Source organism: Heterodontus francisci, unplaced genomic scaffold (assembly GCF_036365525.1).
Source record: "Heterodontus francisci isolate sHetFra1 unplaced genomic scaffold, sHetFra1.hap1 HAP1_SCAFFOLD_410, whole genome shotgun sequence".
NCBI classification, from domain to species: Eukaryota; Metazoa; Chordata; class Chondrichthyes; order Heterodontiformes; family Heterodontidae; genus Heterodontus; species Heterodontus francisci.
The window spans coordinates 751,251-769,449 of NW_027140485.1; the positions used below are offsets into that span (position 1 = coordinate 751,251).

At 57.9% G+C, this 18,199-nt stretch overlaps 1 protein-coding gene across 1 annotated transcript in view; it reads left to right on the plus strand.

The window, feature by feature from the left end:
- Nucleotides 1–18,199, plus strand: part of LOC137359980 (adenylate cyclase type 8-like) — a 264,866-nt gene that overhangs the window by 212,795 nt on the left and 33,872 nt on the right. The window contains exon 23 of the mRNA XM_068025574.1: nucleotides 17,172–17,318. Coding sequence (XP_067881675.1) covers nucleotides 17,172–17,318 — 147 coding nt within the window. The remainder of the gene's footprint in view (nucleotides 1–17,171; nucleotides 17,319–18,199) is intronic.

The following is an 18,199-nucleotide window of genomic DNA, read 5'->3' on the forward strand; positions in this document are numbered from 1 at the left end:
GTTGTTACTCACCCCCCTCCGTGCTTTGATACTCACGCCCCCACCGTGCGTTGATACCACCCTCCGTGTGTTGATACTCACCCCCCACCGTGAGTTGATACTCACCCCACTCTGTGCGTTGATACTCACGCCCCCTCCGTGTGTTGATACTCACGCCCCCTCCGTGAGTTGATACTCACCCCACTCTGTGCGTTGATACTCACGCCCCTTCCGTGCGTTGATACTCACGCCCCCTCTCTGCGTTGATACTCACCCCCTTCCGTGCGTTGATACTCACGCCCTCTCTGTGCATTGATACTCACGCCCTCTCTGTGCGTTGATACTCACCCCCTTCCGTGCGTTGATACTCACGCCACCTCCGTGCATTGATACTCACACCCCTCTGTGCGTTGATACTCACGCCCCCTCCGTGCGTTGATACTCACGCCCCCTCTGTGCGTTGATACTCACGTCCCCTCCGTGCGTTGATACTCACGCCCCCTCCGTGCATTGATACTCACCCCCCTCAGTGCGTTGATACTCACGCCCCCTCCGTGCATTGATACTCACCCCCCTCTGTGCGTTGATACTCACGCCCCCTCTGTGCGTTGATACTCACGCCCCCTCTGTGCATTGATACTCACGCCCCCTCCGTGCATTGATACTCACCCCCCTCAGTGCGTTGATACTCACGCCCCCTCCGTGCATTGATACTCACCCCCCTCTGTGCGTTGATACTCACCCCCTTCTGTGCGTTGATACTCACGCCCCCTCCGTGCATTGATACTCACCCCCCTCTGTGCGTTGATACTCACCCCCTTCCGTGCGTTGATACTCACCCCCCTCTGTGCGTTGATACTCACGCCCCCTCCGTGCGTTGATACTCACCCCCCTCTGTGCGTTGATACTCACCCCCTTCCGTGCATTGATACTCACCCCCCTCTGTGCGTTGATACTCACCCCCCTCCGTGCATTGATACTCATGCCCCCTCCGTGCATTGATACTCACCCCCCTCCGTGCATTGATACTCACCCCCCTCTGTGCGTTGATACTCACCCCCTTCCGTGCGTTGATACTCACCCCCCTCTGTGCGTTGATACTCACCCCCTTCCGTGCGTTGATACTCACGCCCCCTCCGTGCGTTGATACTCACCCCCTTCCGTGCGTTGATACTCACGCCCCCTCCGTGCATTGATACTCACCCACTTCCGTGCGTTGATACTCACCCCCCTCTGTGCGTTGATACTCACGCCCCCTCCGTGCGTTGATACTCACCCCCCTCTGTGCGTTGATACTCACCCCCCTCTGTGCATTGATACTCACGCCCCCTCCGTGCATTGATACTCACCCCCCTCTGTGCGTTGATACTCACGCCCCCTCCGTGCATTGATACTCACCCCCCTCTGTGCGTTGATACTCACCCCCCTCCGTGCGTTGATACTCACCCCCTTCCGTGCATTGATACTCACCCCCCTCCGTGTGTTGATACTCACCCCCTTCCGTGCATTGATACTCACGCTCCCTCTGTGCGTTGATACTCACCCCCTTCCGTGCGTTGATACTCACGCCCCCTCTGTGCGTTGATACTCACGCCCCCTCCGTGCATTGATACTCACCCCCTTCCGTGCGTTGATACTCACGCCCCCTCTGTGCGTTGATACTCACCCCACTCCGTGCGTTGTTAGTTGTTACTCACCCCCCTCCGTGCGTTGATACTCACCCCACTCCGTGCGTTGTTAGTTGTTACTCACCCCACTCCGTGCGTTGTTAGTTGTTACTCACCCCCCTCCGTGCGTTGATACTCACGCCCCCACCGTGCGTTGATACTCACCACCCTCCGTGCGTTGATACTCAACCCCCTCCGTGCGTTGTTAGTTGTTACTCACCCCCCTCCGTGCGTTGATACTCACGCCCCCACCGTGCGTTGATACTCACCACCCTCCGTGTGTTGATACTCACCCCCCACCGTGAGTTGATACTCACCACCCTCCGTGCGTTGATACTCACCCCCTTCCGTGTGTTGATACTCACGCCCCCTCCGTGCATTGATACTCACCCCCCTCTGTGCGTTGATACTCACGCCCCCTCCGTGCGTTGATACTCACGCCCCCTCTGTGCGTTGATACTCACCCCCTTCCGTGTGTTGATACTCACCCCCTTCCGTGCGTTGATACTCACGCCCCCTCCGTGCATTGATACTCACCCCCCTCAGTGCGTTGATACTCACGCCCCCTCCGTGCATTGATACTCACCCCCCTCTGTGCGTTGATACTCACCCCCCTCTGTGCGTTGATACTCACCCCCCTCCGTGTGTTGATACTCACCCCCTTCCGTGCGTTGATACTCACCCCCCTCTGTGCATTGATACTCACGCCCCCTCCGTGCATTGATACTCACCCCCCTCAGTGCGTTGATACTCACGCCCCCTCCGTGCATTGATACTCACCCCCCTCCGTGTGTTGATACTCACCCCCTTCCGTGCATTGATACTCACCCCCCTCCGTGTGTTGATACTCACCCCCTTCCGTGCATTGATACTCACGCCCCCTCTGTGCGTTGATACTCACGCCCCCTCCGTGCATTGATACTCACCCCCTTCCGTGCGTTGATACTCACGCCCCCTCTGTGCGTTGATACTCACCCCACTCCGTGCATTGTTAGTTGTTACTCACCCCCCTCCGTGCGTTGATACTCAACCCTCTCCGTGCGTTGTTAGTTGTTACTCACCCCCCTCCGTGCTTTGATACTCACGCCCCCACCGTGCGTTGATACCACCCTCCGTGTGTTGATACTCACCCCCCACCGTGAGTTGATACTCACCCCACTCTGTGCGTTGATACTCACGCCCCCTCCGTGTGTTGATACTCACGCCCCCTCCGTGAGTTGATACTCACCCCACTCTGTGCGTTGATACTCACGCCCCTTCCGTGCGTTGATACTCACGCCCCCTCTCTGCGTTGATACTCACCCCCTTCCGTGCGTTGATACTCACGCCCTCTCTGTGCATTGATACTCACGCCCTCTCTGTGCGTTGATACTCACCCCCTTCCGTGCGTTGATACTCACGCCACCTCCGTGCATTGATACTCACACCCCTCTGTGCGTTGATACTCACGCCCCCTCCGTGCGTTGATACTCACGCCCCCTCTGTGCGTTGATACTCACGTCCCCTCCGTGCGTTGATACTCACGCCCCCTCCGTGCATTGATACTCACCCCCCTCAGTGCGTTGATACTCACGCCCCCTCCGTGCATTGATACTCACCCCCCTCTGTGCGTTGATACTCACGCCCCCTCTGTGCGTTGATACTCACGCCCCCTCTGTGCATTGATACTCACGCCCCCTCCGTGCATTGATACTCACCCCCCTCAGTGCGTTGATACTCACGCCCCCTCCGTGCATTGATACTCACCCCCCTCTGTGCGTTGATACTCACCCCCTTCTGTGCGTTGATACTCACGCCCCCTCCGTGCATTGATACTCACCCCCCTCTGTGCGTTGATACTCACCCCCTTCCGTGCGTTGATACTCACCCCCCTCTGTGCGTTGATACTCACGCCCCCTCCGTGCGTTGATACTCACCCCCCTCTGTGCGTTGATACTCACCCCCTTCCGTGCATTGATACTCACCCCCCTCTGTGCGTTGATACTCACCCCCCTCCGTGCATTGATACTCATGCCCCCTCCGTGCATTGATACTCACCCCCCTCCGTGCATTGATACTCACCCCCCTCTGTGCGTTGATACTCACCCCCTTCCGTGCGTTGATACTCACCCCCCTCTGTGCGTTGATACTCACCCCCTTCCGTGCGTTGATACTCACGCCCCCTCCGTGCATTGATACTCACCCCCCTCTGTGCGTTGATACTCACCCCCTTCCGTGCGTTGATACTCACGCCCCCTCCGTGCATTGATACTCACCCACTTCCGTGCGTTGATACTCACCCCCCTCTGTGCGTTGATACTCACGCCCCCTCCGTGCGTTGATACTCACCCCCCTCTGTGCGTTGATACTCACCCCCTTCCGTGCATTGATACTCACCCCACTCTGTGCGTTGATACTCACCCCCCTCCGTGCATTGATACTCACCCCCCTCCGTGCATTGATACTCACCCCCTTCCGTGCGTTGATACTCACCCCTCTCTGTGCGTTGATACTCACGCCCCCTCCGTGCATTGATACTCACCCCCCTCTGTGCATTGATACTCACCCCCTTCCGTGCGTTGATACTCACCCCCCACCGTGTGTTGATACTCACGCCCCCTCCGTGTGTTGTTACTCTCCCCCCTCCGTGCGTTGTTACTCACCCCACTCCGTGCGTTGATACTCACGCCCCCTCCGTGCATTGATACTCACCCCCCTCAGTGCGTTGATACTCACGCCCCCTCCGTGCATTGATACTCACCCCCCTCCGTGTGTTGATACTCAGCCCCTTCCGTGCATTGATACTCACCCCCCTCTGTGCGTTGATACTCACCCCCCTCCGTGTGTTGATACTCAGCCCCTTCCGTGCATTGATACTCACCCCCCTCTGTGCGTTGATACTCACCCCCCTCCGTGTGTTGATACTCACCCCCTTCCGTGCATTGATACTCACCCCCCTCTGTGCGTTGATACTCACCCCCCTCCGTGTGTTGATACTCACCCCCTTCCGTGCATTGATACTCACCCCCCTCTGTGCGTTGATACTCACCCCCCTCCGTGTGTTGATACTCACCCCCTTCCGTGCGTTGATACTCACCCCCCTCTGTGCGTTGATACTCACCCCCCTCCGTGCATTGATACTCACCCCCCTCTGTGCGTTGATACTCACGCCCCCTCCGTGCATTGATACTCACCCCCCTCTGTGCGTTGATACTCACCCCCCTCCGTGCGTTGATACTCACCCCCTTCCGTGCATTGATACTCACCCCCCTCCGTGTGTTGATACTCACCCCCTTCCGTGCATTGATACTCACGCCCCCTCTGTGCGTTGATACTCACCCCCTTCCGTGCGTTGATACTCACGCCCCCTCTGTGCGTTGATACTCACGCCCCCTCCGTGCATTGATACTCACCCCCTTCCGTGCGTTGATACTCACGCCCCCTCTGTGCGTTGATACTCACCCCACTCCGTGCGTTGTTAGTTGTTACTCACCCCCCTCCGTGCGTTGATACTCACCCCACTCCGTGCGTTGTTAGTTGTTACTCACCCCCCTCCGTGCGTTGATACTCACGCCCCCACCGTGCGTTGATACTCACCACCCTCCGTGCGTTGATACTCAACCCCCTCCGTGCGTTGTTAGTTGTTACTCACCCCCCTCCGTGCGTTGATACTCACGCCCCCACCGTGCGTTGATACTCACCACCCTCCGTGTGTTGATACTCACCCCCCACCGTGAGTTGATACTCACCACCCTCCGTGCGTTGATACTCACACCCTTCCGTGTGTTGATACTCACGCCCCCTCCGTGCATTGATACTCACCCCCCTCTGTGCGTTGATACTCACGCCCCCTCCGTGCGTTGATACTCACGCCCCCTCTGTGCGTTGCTACTCACCCCCTTCCGTGTGTTGATACTCACCCCCTTCCGTGCGTTGATACTCACGCCCCCTCCGTGCATTGATACTCACCCCCCTCAGTGCGTTGATACTCACGCCCCCTCCGTGCATTGATACTCACCCCCCTCTGTGCGTTGATACACACCCCCTTCCGTGCGTTGATACTCACCCCCCTCTGTGCGTTGATACTCACCCCCCTCCGTGTGTTGATACTCACCCCCTTCCGTGCATTGATACTCACCCCCTTCCGTGCGTTGATACTCACCCCCCTCTGTGCGTTGATACTCACCCCCCTCCGTGTGTTGATACTCACCCCCTTCCGTGCGTTGATACTCACCCCCCTCTGTGCATTGATACTCACGCCCCCTCCGTGCATTGATACTCACCCCCCTCAGTGCGTTGATACTCACGCCCCCTCCGTGCATTGATACTCACCCCCCTCTGTGCGTTGATACTCACCCCCTTCCGTGCGTTGATACTCACCCCCCTCTGTGCGTTGATACTCACCCCCCTCCGTGTGTTGATACTCACCCCCTTCCGTGCATTGATACTCACCCCCCTCCGTGTGTTGATACTCACCCCCTTCCGTGCATTGATACTCACGCCCCCTCTGTGCGTTGATACTCACGCCCCCTCCGTGCATTGATACTCACCCCCTTCCGTGCGTTGATACTCACGCCCCCTCTGTGCGTTGATACTCACCCCACTCCGTGCGTTGTTAGTTGTTACTCACCCCCCTCCGTGCGTTGATACTCAACCCTCTCCGTGCGTTGTTAGTTGTTACTCACCCCCCTCCGTGCGTTGATACTCACGCCCCCACCGTGCGTTGATACCACCCTCCGTGTGTTGATACTCACCCCCCACCGTGAGTTGATACTCACCCCACTCTGTGCGTTGATACTCACGCCCCCTCCGTGTGTTGATACTCACGCCCCCTCCGTGAGTTGATACTCACCCCACTCTGTGCGTTGATACTCACGCCCCTTCCGTGCGTTGATACTCACGCCCCCTCTGTGCGTTGATACTCACCCCCTTCCGTGCGTTGATACTCACCCCCTTCCGTGCGTTGATACTCACGCCCCCTCCGTGCATTGATACTCACCCCCCTCAGTGCGTTGATACTCACGCCCCCTCCGTGCATTGATACTCACCCCACTCTGTGCGTTGATACTCACCCCCTTCCGTGCGTTGATACTCACCCCCCTCTGTGCGTTGATACTCACCCCCCTCCGTGTGTTGATACTCACCCCCTTCCGTGCATTCATACTCACCCCCCTCTGTGCGTTGATACTCACCCCCCTCCGTGTGTTGATACTCACCCCGTTCCGTGCGTTGATACTCACCCCCCTCTGTGCATTGATACTCACGCCCCCTCCGTGCATTGATACTCACAACCCTCTGTGCGTTGATACTCACGCCCCCTCCGTGCATTGATACTCACCCCCCTCTGTGCGTTGATACTCACCCCCCTCCGTGCGTTGATACTCACCCCCTTCCGTGCATTGATACTCACCCCCCTCCGTGTGTTGATACTCACCCCCTTCCGTGCATTGATACTCACGCTCCCTCTGTGCGTTGATACTCACCCCCTTCCGTGCGTTGATACTCACGCCCCCTCTGTGCGTTGATACTCACGCCCCCTCCGTGCATTGATACTCACCCCCTTCCGTGCGTTGATACTCACGCCCCCTCTGTGCGTTGATACTCACCCCACTCCGTGCGTTGTTAGTTGTTACTCACCCCCCTCCGTGCGTTGATACTCACCCCACTCCGTGCGTTGTTAGTTGTTACTCACCCCACTCCGTGCGTTGTTAGTTGTTACTCACCCCCCTCCGTGCGTTGATACTCACGCCCCCACCGTGCGTTGATACTCACCACCCTCCGTGCGTTGATACTCAACCCCCTCCGTGCGTTGTTAGTTGTTACTCACCCCCCTCCGTGCGTTGATACTCACGCCCCCACCGTGCGTTGATACTCACCACCCTCCGTGTGTTGATACTCACCCCCCACCGTGAGTTGATACTCACCACCCTCCGTGCGTTGATACTCACCCCCTTCCGTGTGTTGATACTCACGCCCCCTCCGTGCATTGATACTCACCCCCCTCTGTGCGTTGATACTCACGCCCCCTCCGTGCGTTGATACTCACGCCCCCTCTGTGCGTTGATACTCACCCCCTTCCGTGTGTTGATACTCACCCCCTTCCGTGCGTTGATACTCACGCCCCCTCCGTGCATTGATACTCACCCCCCTCAGTGCGTTGATACTCACGCCCCCTCCGTGCATTGATACTCACCCCCCTCTGTGCGTTGATACTCACCCCCTTCCGTGCGTTGATACTCACCCCCCTCTGTGCGTTGATACTCACCCCCCTCCGTGTGTTGATACTCACCCCCTTCCGTGCATTGATACTCACCCCCTTCCGTGCGTTGATACTCACCCCCCTCTGTGCGTTGATACTCACCCCCCTCCGTGTGTTGATACTCACCCCCTTCCGTGCGTTGATACTCACCCCCCTCTGTGCATTGATACTCACGCCCCCTCCGTGCATTGATACTCACCCCCCTCAGTGCGTTGATACTCACGCCCCCTCCGTGCATTGATACTCACCCCCCTCCGTGTGTTGATACTCACCCCCTTCCGTGCATTGATACTCACCCCCCTCCGTGTGTTGATACTCACCCCCTTCCGTGCATTGATACTCACGCCCCCTCTGTGCGTTGATACTCACGCCCCCTCCGTGCATTGATACTCACCCCCTTCCGTGCGTTGATACTCACGCCCCCTCTGTGCGTTGATACTCACCCCACTCCGTGCGTTGTTAGTTGTTACTCACCCCCCTCCGTGCGTTGATACTCAACCCTCTCCGTGCGTTGTTAGTTGTTACTCACCCCCCTCCGTGCGTTGATACTCACGCCCCCACCGTGCGTTGATACCACCCTCCGTGTGTTGATACTCACCCCCCACCGTGAGTTGATACTCACCCCACTCTGTGCGTTGATACTCACGCCCCCTCCGTGTGTTGATACTCACGCCCCCTCCGTGAGTTGATACTCACCCCACTCTGTGCGTTGATACTCACGCCCCTTCCGTGCGTTGATACTCACGCCCCCTCTCTGCGTTGATACTCACCCCCTTCCGTGCGTTGATACTCACGCCCTCTCTGTGCATTGATACTCACGCCCTCTCTGTGCGTTGATACTCACCCCCTTCCGTGCGTTGATACTCACGCCACCTCCGTGCATTGATACTCACCCCCCTCTGTGCGTTGATACTCACGCCCCCTCCGTGCGTTGATACTCACGCCCCCTCTGTGCGTTGATACTCACGCCCCCTCCGTGCGTTGATACTCACGCCCCCTCCGTGCATTGATACTCACCCCCCTCAGTGCGTTGATACTCACGCCCCCTCCGTGCATTGATACTCACCCCCCTCTGTGCGTTGATACTCACGCCCCCTCTGTGCGTTGATACTCACGCCCCCTCTGTGCATTGATACTCACGCCCCCTCCGTGCATTGATACTCACCCCCCTCAGTGCGTTGATACTCACGCCCCCTCCGTGCATTGATACTCACCCCCCTCTGTGCGTTGATACTCATCCCCTTCTGTGCGTTGATACTCACGCCCCCTCCGTGCATTGATACTCACCCCCCTCTGTGCGTTGATACTCACCCCCTTCCGTGCGTTGATACTCACCCCCCTCTGTGCGTTGATACTCACGCACCCTCCGTGCGTTGATACTCACCCCCCTCTGTGCGTTGATACTCACCCCCTTCCGTGCATTGATACTCACCCCCCTCTGTGCGTTGATACTCACCCCCCTCCGTGCATTGATACTCATGCCCCCTCCGTGCATTGATACTCACCCCCTCCGTGCATTGATACTCACCCCCCACTGTGCGTTGATACTCACCCCCTTCCGTGCGTTGATACTCACCCCCCTCTGTGCGTTGATACTCACCCCCTTCCGTGCGTTGATACTCACGCCCCCTCCGTGCATTGATACTCACCCCCCTCTGTGCGTTGATACTCACCCCCTTCCGTGCGTTGATACTCACGCCCCCTCCGTGCATTGATACTCACCCACTTCCGTGCGTTGATACTCACCCCCCTCTGTGCGTTGATACTCATGCCCCCTCAGTGCGTTGATACTCACCCCCCCCTGTGTCCGTTGATACTCACCCCCTTCCGTGCATTGATACTCACCCCACTCTGTGCGTTGATACTCACCCCCCTCCGTGCATTGATACTCACCCCCCTCCGTGCATTGATACTCACCCCCTTCCGTGCGTTGATACTCACCCCTCTCTGTGCGTTGATACTCACGCCCCCTCCGTGCATTGATACTCACCCCCCTCTGTGCATTGATACTCACCCCCTTCCGTGCGTTGATACTCACCCCCCACCGTGTGTTGATACTCACCCCACTCCGTGCGTTGATACTCACCCCACTCTGTGCGTTGATACTCACCCCACTCCGTGCGTTGATACTGACGCCCCCTCCGTGCGTTGATACTCACCCCCCTCTGTGCATTGATACTCACCCCCTTCCGTGCGTTGATACTCACCCCCCACCGTGTGTTGATACTCACGCCCCCTCCGTGTGTTGTTACTCTCCCCCCTCCGTGCGTTGTTACTCACCCCACTCCGTGCGTTGATACTCACCCCACTCCGTGCGTTGATACTCACGCCCCCTCCGTGTGTTGTTACTCTCCCCCCTCCGTGCGTTGTTACTCTCCCCGCTCCGTGCGTTGTTACTCTCCCCCCTCCGTGCGTTGTTACTCACCCCCCTCCGTGTGTTGTTACTCTCCCCCCTCCATGCGTTGATACTCACCCCACTCCGTGCGTTGATACTGAAGCCCCCTCCGTGCGTTGTTACTCACCCCCCTCCGTGCGTTGTTACTCTCCCCCCTCCGTGCGTTGTTACTCTCCCCCCTCCGTGCGTTGTTACTCTCCCCCCTCCGTGCGTTGTTACTCACCCCCCTCCGTGCGTTGATACTGACGCCCCCTCTGTGCGTTGATACTCACCCCACTCCGTGCGTTGATACTGACGCCCCCTCTGTGCGTTGTTACTCTCCCCCATCCATGCGTTGTTACTCTCCCCCCTCCGTGCGTTGATACTCACCCCACTCCGTGCGTTGATACTGACGCCCCCTCTGTGCGTTGTTACTCTCCCCCCTCCGTGCGTTGTTACTCACCCCCCTCCGTGCGTTGTTACTCTCCCCCCTCCGTGCGTTGATACTCACCCCACTCCGTGCGTTGATACTGACGCCCCCTCCGTGCGTTGTTACTCACCCCCCTCCGTGCGTTGATACTCACCCCACTCCGTGCGTTGATACTGACGCCCCCTCTGTGCGTTGTTACTCTCCCCCCTCCGTGCGTTGTTACTCTCCCCCCTCCATGCGTTGATACTCACCCCACTCCGTGCGTTGATACTGACGCCCCCTCCGTGCGTTGTTACTCTCCCCCCTCCGTGCGTTGTTACTCACCCCCCTCCGTGCGTTGTTACTCTCCCCCCTCCGTGCATTGTTACTCTCCCCCCTCGGTGCGTTGTTACTCACCCATTCCGTGCGTTGTTACTCTCCCCCCTCCATGCGTTGATACTCACCCCACTCCGTGCGTTGATATTGACGCTCCCTCTGTGCGTTGTTACTCTCCCCCCTCCGTGCGTTGATCCTCACCCCACTCCGTGCGTTGATACTGACGCCCCCTCTGTGCGTTGTTACTCTCCCCCCTCCGTGCGTTGATACTGACGCCCCCCCCGTGCGTTGTTACTCTCCCCCCTCCGTGCGTTGTTACTCACCCCCCTCCGTGCGTTGTTACTCTCCCCCCTCCGTGCGTTGATACTCACCCCACTCCGTGCGTTGATACTGACGCCCCCTCTGTGCGTTGTTACTCTCCCCCCTCCGTGCGTTGTTACTCTCCCCCCTCCGTGCGTTGTTACTCACCCCCCTCCGTGCGTTGTTACTCACCCCCCTCCGTGCATTGTTACTCTCCCCCCTCCATGCGTTGATACTCACCCCACTCCGTGCGTTGATATTGACGCCCCCTCCGTGCGTTGTTACTCACCCCACTCCGTGCGTTGATACTCATCCCACTCCGTGCGTTGATACTGACGCCCCCTCTGTGCGTTGTTACTCTCCCCCCTCCATGCGTTGATACTCACCCCACTCCGTGCGTTGATATTGACGCCCCCTCTGTGCGTTGTTACTCTCCCCCCTCCGTGCGTTGATACTGACGCCCCCTCTGTGCGTTGTTACTCTCCCCCCTCCGTGCGTTGTTACTCACCCCCCTCCGTGCGTTGTTACTCTCCCCCCTCCGTGCGTTGATACTCACCCCACTCCGTGCGTTGATACTGACGCCCCCTCTGTGCGTTGTTACTCTCCCCCCTCCGTGCGTTGATACTCACCCCACTCCGTGCGTTGATACTGACGCCCCCTCTGTGCGTTGTTACTCTCCCCCCTCCGTGCGTTGATACTGACGCCCCCTCCGTGCGTTGTTACTCTCCCCCCTCCGTGCGTTGATACTCACCCCACTCCGTGCGTTGATACTGACGCCCCCTCTGTGCGTTGTTACTCTCCCCCCTCCGTGCGTTGATACTGACGCCCCCTCCGTGCGTTGTTACTCTCCCCCCTCCGTGCGTTGTTACTCACCCCTCTCCGTGCGTTGTTACTCTCCCCACTCCGTGCGTTGTTACTCTCCCCCCTCCGTGCATTGTTACTCACCCCCCTCCGTGCGTTGTTACTCTCCCCCCTCCGTGCATTGATACTCACCCCACTCCGTGCGTTGATACTGACGCCCCCTCTGTGCGTTGTTACTCTCCCCCCTCCGTGCGTTGTTACTCACCCCCCTCCGTGCGTTGTTACTCTCCCCCCTCCGTGCATTGATACTCACCCCACTCCGTGCGTTGATACTGACGCCCCCTCTGTGCGTTGTTACTCTCCCCTCTCCATGCGTTGTTACTCACCCCCCTCCGTGCGTTGTTACTCACCCACCTCCGTGCGTTGATACTGACGCCCCCTCTGTGCGTTGTTACTCTCCCCCCTCCGTGTGTTGATACTCACCCCACTCCGTGCGTTGATACTCACCCCAATCCGTGCGTTGATACTGACGCCCCCTCTGTGCGTTGTTACTCTCCCCACTCCGTGCGTTGTTACTCACCCCCCTCCGTGCGTTGTTACTCTCCCCCCTCCGTGCGTTGTTACTCTCCCCCCTCCGTGCATTGTTACTCTCCCCCCTCCATGCGTTGATACTCACCCCACTCCGTGCGTTGATATTGACGCCCCCTCTGTGCGTTGTTACTCTCCCCCCTCCGTGCGTTGATACTGACGCCCCCTCTGTGCGTTGTTACTCTCCCCCCTCCATGCATTGTTACTCTCCCCCCTCCATGCGTTGTTACTCACCCCCCTCCGTGCGTTGATACTCACCCCACTCCGTGCGTTGATACTGACACCCCCTCTGTGCGTTGTTACTCTCCCCCCTCCGTGCGTTGTTACTCACCCCCCTCCGTGCGTTGTTACTCTCCCCCCTCCGTGCGTTGTTACTCACACCCCTCCGTGCGTTGTTACTCTCCCCCCTCCGTGCGTTGATACTCACCCCACTCCGTGCGTTGATACTGACGCCCCCTCTGTGCGTTGTTACTCTCCCCCCTCCGTGCGTTGATACTCACCCCACTCCGTGCGTTGATACTGACGCCCCCTCTGTGCGTTGTTACTCTCCCCCCTCCATGCGTTGATACTGACGCCCCCTCCGTGCGTTGTTACTCTCCCCCCTCCGTGCGTTGTTACTCACCCCCCTCCGTGCGTTGATACTCACCCCACTCCGTGCGTTGATACTGACGCCCCCTCTGTGCATTGTTACTCACCCCCCTCCGTGCGTTGATACTCACCCCACTCCGTGCGTTGATTACTGACGCCCCCTCTGTGCGTTGTTACTCTCCCCCCTCCGTGCGTTGTTACTCTCCCCCCTCCGTGCGTTGTTACTCACCCCCCTCCGTGCGTTGTTACTCTCCCCCCTCCATGCGTTGATACTCACCCCACTCCGTGCGTTGATACTCACCCCACTCCGTGCGTTGATACTGACGCCCCCTCCGTGCGTTGTTACTCTCCCCCCTCCGTGCGTTGTTACTCACCCCCCTCCGTCCGTTGTTACTCTCCCCCCTCTGTGCGTTGATACTCACCCCACTCCGTGCGTTGATACTGACGCCCCCTCTGTGCGTTGTTACTCTCCCCCCTCCGTGCGTTGTTACTCACCCCCCTCCGTGCGTTGTTACTCTCCCCCCTCCGTGCGTTGTTACTCTCCCCCCTCCGTGCATTGTTACTCACCCCCCTCCGTGCGTTGTTACTCTCCCCACTCCGTGCATTGATACTCACCCCACTCCGTGCGTTGATACTGACGCCCCCTCCGTGCGTTGTTACTCACCCCCCTCCGTGCGTTGTTACTCTCCCCCCTCCGTGCATTGATACTCACCCCACTCCGTGCGTTGATACTGACGCCCCCTCCGTGTGTTGTTACTCTCCCCCCTCCGTGCGTTGATACTCACCCCACTCCGTGCGTTGATACTGACGCCCCCTCTGTGCGTTGTTACTCTCCCCCCTCCGTGCGTTGTTACTCACCCCCCTCCGTGCGTTGTTACTCTCCCCCCTCCGTGCATTGATACTCACCCCACTCCGTGCGTTGATACTGACGCCCCCTCTGTGCGTTGTTACTCTCCCCCCTCCGTGCGTTGATACTCACCCCACTCCGTGCGTTGATACTGACGCCCCCTCTGTGCGTTGTTACTCTCCCCCCTCTGTGCGTTGTTACTCTTCCCCCTCCGTGCGTTGATACTCATCCCACTCCGTGCGTTGTTACTCAACCCCCTCCGTGCGTTGATACTCACCCCACTCCGTGCGTTGATACTGACGCCCCATTTGTGCGTTGTTACTCTCCCCCCTCCGTGCGTTGATACTCACCCCACTCCGTGCGTTGATACTGACGCCCCCTCTGTGCTTTGTTACTCTTCCCCCTCCGTGCGTTGTTACTCACCCCCCTCCGTGCGTTGATACTCACCCCACTCCGTGTGTTGATACTGACGCCCCCTCTGTGCGTTGTTACTCTCCCCCCTCCGTGCGTTGTTACTCACCCCCCTCCGTGCGTTGTTACTCTCCCCCCTCCGTGCGTTGATACTGACGCCCCCTCTGTGCGTTCTTACTCTCCCCCCTCCATGCGTTGTTACTCACCCCCCTCCGTGCGTTGATACTCACCCCACTCCGTGCGTTGATACTGACGCCCCCTCTGTGCGTTGTTACTCTCCCCCCTCCGTGCGTTGTTACTCACCCCCCTCCGTGCGTTGTTACTCTCCCCCCTCCGTGCGTTGTTACTCACCCCCCTCCGTGCGTTGTTACTCTCCCCCCTCCGTGCGTTGATACTCACCCCACTCCGTGCGTTGATACTGACGCCCCCTCTGTGCGTTGTTACTCTCCCCCCTCCGTGCGTTGTTACTCACCCCACTCCGTGCGTTGTTACTCTCCCCCCTCCGTGCGTTGTTACTCACCCCCCTCCATGCGTTGATACTGACGCCCCCTCCGTGCGTTGTTACTCTCCCCCCTCCGTGCGTTGTTACTCACCCCCCTCCGTGCGTTGATACTCTCCCCACTCCGTGCGTTGATACTGACGCCCCCTCTGTGCGTTGTTACTCTCCCCCCTCCGTGCGTTGTTACTCACCCCACTCCGTGCGTTGTTACTCTCCCCCCTCCGTGCGTTGTTACTCACCCCCCTCCGTGCGTTGTTACTCTCCCCCCTCCGTGCGTTGATACTCACCCCACTACGTGCGTTGATACTGACGCCCCCTCTGTGCGTTGTTACTCTCCCCCCTCCGTGCATTGATACTCACCCCCCTCCGTGCGTTGATACTCACCCCACTCCGTGCGTTGATACTGACGCCCCCTCTGTGCGTTGTTACTCTCCCCCCTCCGTGCGTTGATACTCACCCCACTCCGTGCGTTGATACTGACGCCCCCTCTGTGCGCTGTTACTCTCCCCCCTCCGTGCGTTGATACTCACCCCACTCCGTGCGTTGATACTCACCCCCCTCCGTGCGTTGTTACTCAACCCGCTCCGTGCGTTGTTACTCTCCCCGCTCCGTGCGTTGATACTGACGCCCCCTCTGTGCGTTGTTACTCTCCCCCCTCCGTGCCTTGATACTCACCCCACTCCGTGCGTTGTTACTGACGCCCCCTCTGTGCGTTGTTACTCTCCCCCCTCCGTGCGTTGATACTCACCCCACTCCGTGCGTTGATACTGACCCCCCCTCTGTGCGTTGTTACTCTCCCCCCTCCGTGCATTGTTACTCACCCCCCTCCGTGCGTTGATACTCACCCCACTCCGTGCGTTGATACTGACGCCCCCTCTGTGCGTTGTTACTCTTCCCCCTCCGTGCGTTGTTACTCACCCCCCTCCGTGCGTTGATACTCACCCCACTCCGTGCGTTGATACTGACGCCCCCTCTGTGCGTTGTTACTCTCCCCCCTCCGTGCGTTGTTACTCTCCCCCCTCCGTGCGTTGTTACTCACCCCCCTCCGTGCGTTGTTACTCTCCCCCCTCCGTGCGTTGTTACTCTCCCCCCTCCGTGCGTTGTTACTCTCCCCCCTCCGTGCGTTGATACTCTCCCCCCTCCGTGCGTTGTTACTCTCCCCCCTCCGTGCGTTGTTACTCTCCCCCCTCCGTGCGTTGTTACTCACCCCCCTCCGTGCGTTGTTACTCACCCCCCTCCGTGCGTTGTTACTCACCCCCCTCCGTGTGTTGATACTCACCCCACTCCGTGCGTTGATACTGACGCCCCCTCTGTGCATTGTTTCTCTCTCCGCTCCGTGCGTTGATACTCACCCCCCTCTGCATTGTTACTCTCCCCCCTCCGTGCGTTGATACTCACCCCCCTCCGTGTGTTGATACTCACCCCACTCCGTGCGTTGATACTGACGCCCCCTCTGTGCGTTGTTACTCTCCCCCCTCCGTGCGTTGTTACTCACCCCCCTCCGTGCATTGTTACTCACCCCCCTCCGTGCGTTGTTACTCACCCCCCTCCGTGCGTTGTTACTTTCCCCCCTCCGTGCGTTGATACTCACCCCACTCCGTGCGTTGTTACTTTCCCCCCTCCGTGCGTTGATACTGACGCCCCCTCTGTGCATTGTTTCTCTCCCCCCTCCGTGCGTTGTTACTCACCCCACTCCGTGCGTTGATACTGATGCCCCCTCTGTGCGTTGTTACTCTCCCCCCTCCGTGCGTTGTTACTCACCCCCCTCCGTGTGTTGATACTCACCCCACTCCGTGCGTTGATACTGACGCCCCCTCTGTGCGTTGTTACTCTCCCCCCTCCGTGCGTTGTTACTCACCCCCCACCGTGTGTTGATACTCACCCCCCTCTGCATTGTTACTCTCCCCCCTCCGTGCGTTGATACTCACCCCCCTCCGTGTGTTGATACTCACCCCACTCCGTGCGTTGATACTGACGCCCCCTCTGTGCATTGTTTCTCTCCCCCCTCCGTGCGTTGATACTCACCCCACTCCGTGCATTAATGAATACATGACTGTTGTGATGATGTCGATGATTATTTTGATCTGATTAGAAATTTAGTGTGATTTTCCTGCTCTTTTTGCTCTGTTTCCAGGAACTCTGTTGTGAATCGCATGAGCATGTTGGAGTGCTGTTTGCATCAATCCCGGAATTTTCTTCTTTTTACTCAGACGCTGAGGGCAATCAACAAGGAATTGGGTGCTTGCTGCTGCTTAATGAGATCATTGCTGACTTTGATGATGTAGGTATCCTAGCTAGAATCAGATGTGATGGTGACTCGTGTGGCTCATCCATGGCAGGTTGTCTTTACTCAGGTGTCCCCACGTACCTGCTTCTGTTCAGGGTGTTGAACCACAGAATCACGGTATTGTAACAGTGCAGAAAGAGGCCATTTGGTCCATCATGTCCGTGCCAGCTCTCTGAAAGAGCTATTCAGCTAGTGCCATTTCGCCACCTTCTCCCCGTAACCCTGCACATTCTTCCTTTTCATATAACTGTCCAATTCCCTTTTGAATGCTTCAATTGAACCTGCCTCCACCACTTTCTCAGCAGCACATTCCAGACCTTAACCACTCGCTGCGTTAAAAAGTTTTTCCTCATGTCACTTTTGCTTCTCTTACCAAATACTTTAAATCTGTGCCCTCTCGTTCTCGGTCCTTTCATGGGTGGGAACAGTTTCTCTCTATCTACTCTGTCCAGACCCCTCATGATTTTGAATACCTCTATCAAATCACCTCTCAGCCTTCTCCTGTCCAAGGAAAACAGTCCTAACTTCTCCAATCTATCTTCATAACTGAAATTCCTCATTTTTGGAACCATTCACGTGAATCTTTTCTGTACTCTCTCCAATGCCCTCATGTCTTTCCTCAAGTGCGGCACCCAGAACTGGACACAATATTCCAGCTGAGGATGAACTAGAGTCTTATACAAGTTCAAAATAACTTCCTTGCTCTTGTGCTCTATTCCCCATATTAATAAAGCCCAGGATACTGTATGCTTTATTAACCACTCTCTCAACCTGTCCTGCCGCCTTCAAAGAGTTCTACACTATCCTCCTCACAGTTCACAATGCTTGCACGTCTCGTATCATCTGTAAACTTTGCAATTGTGCCCTGTACACCA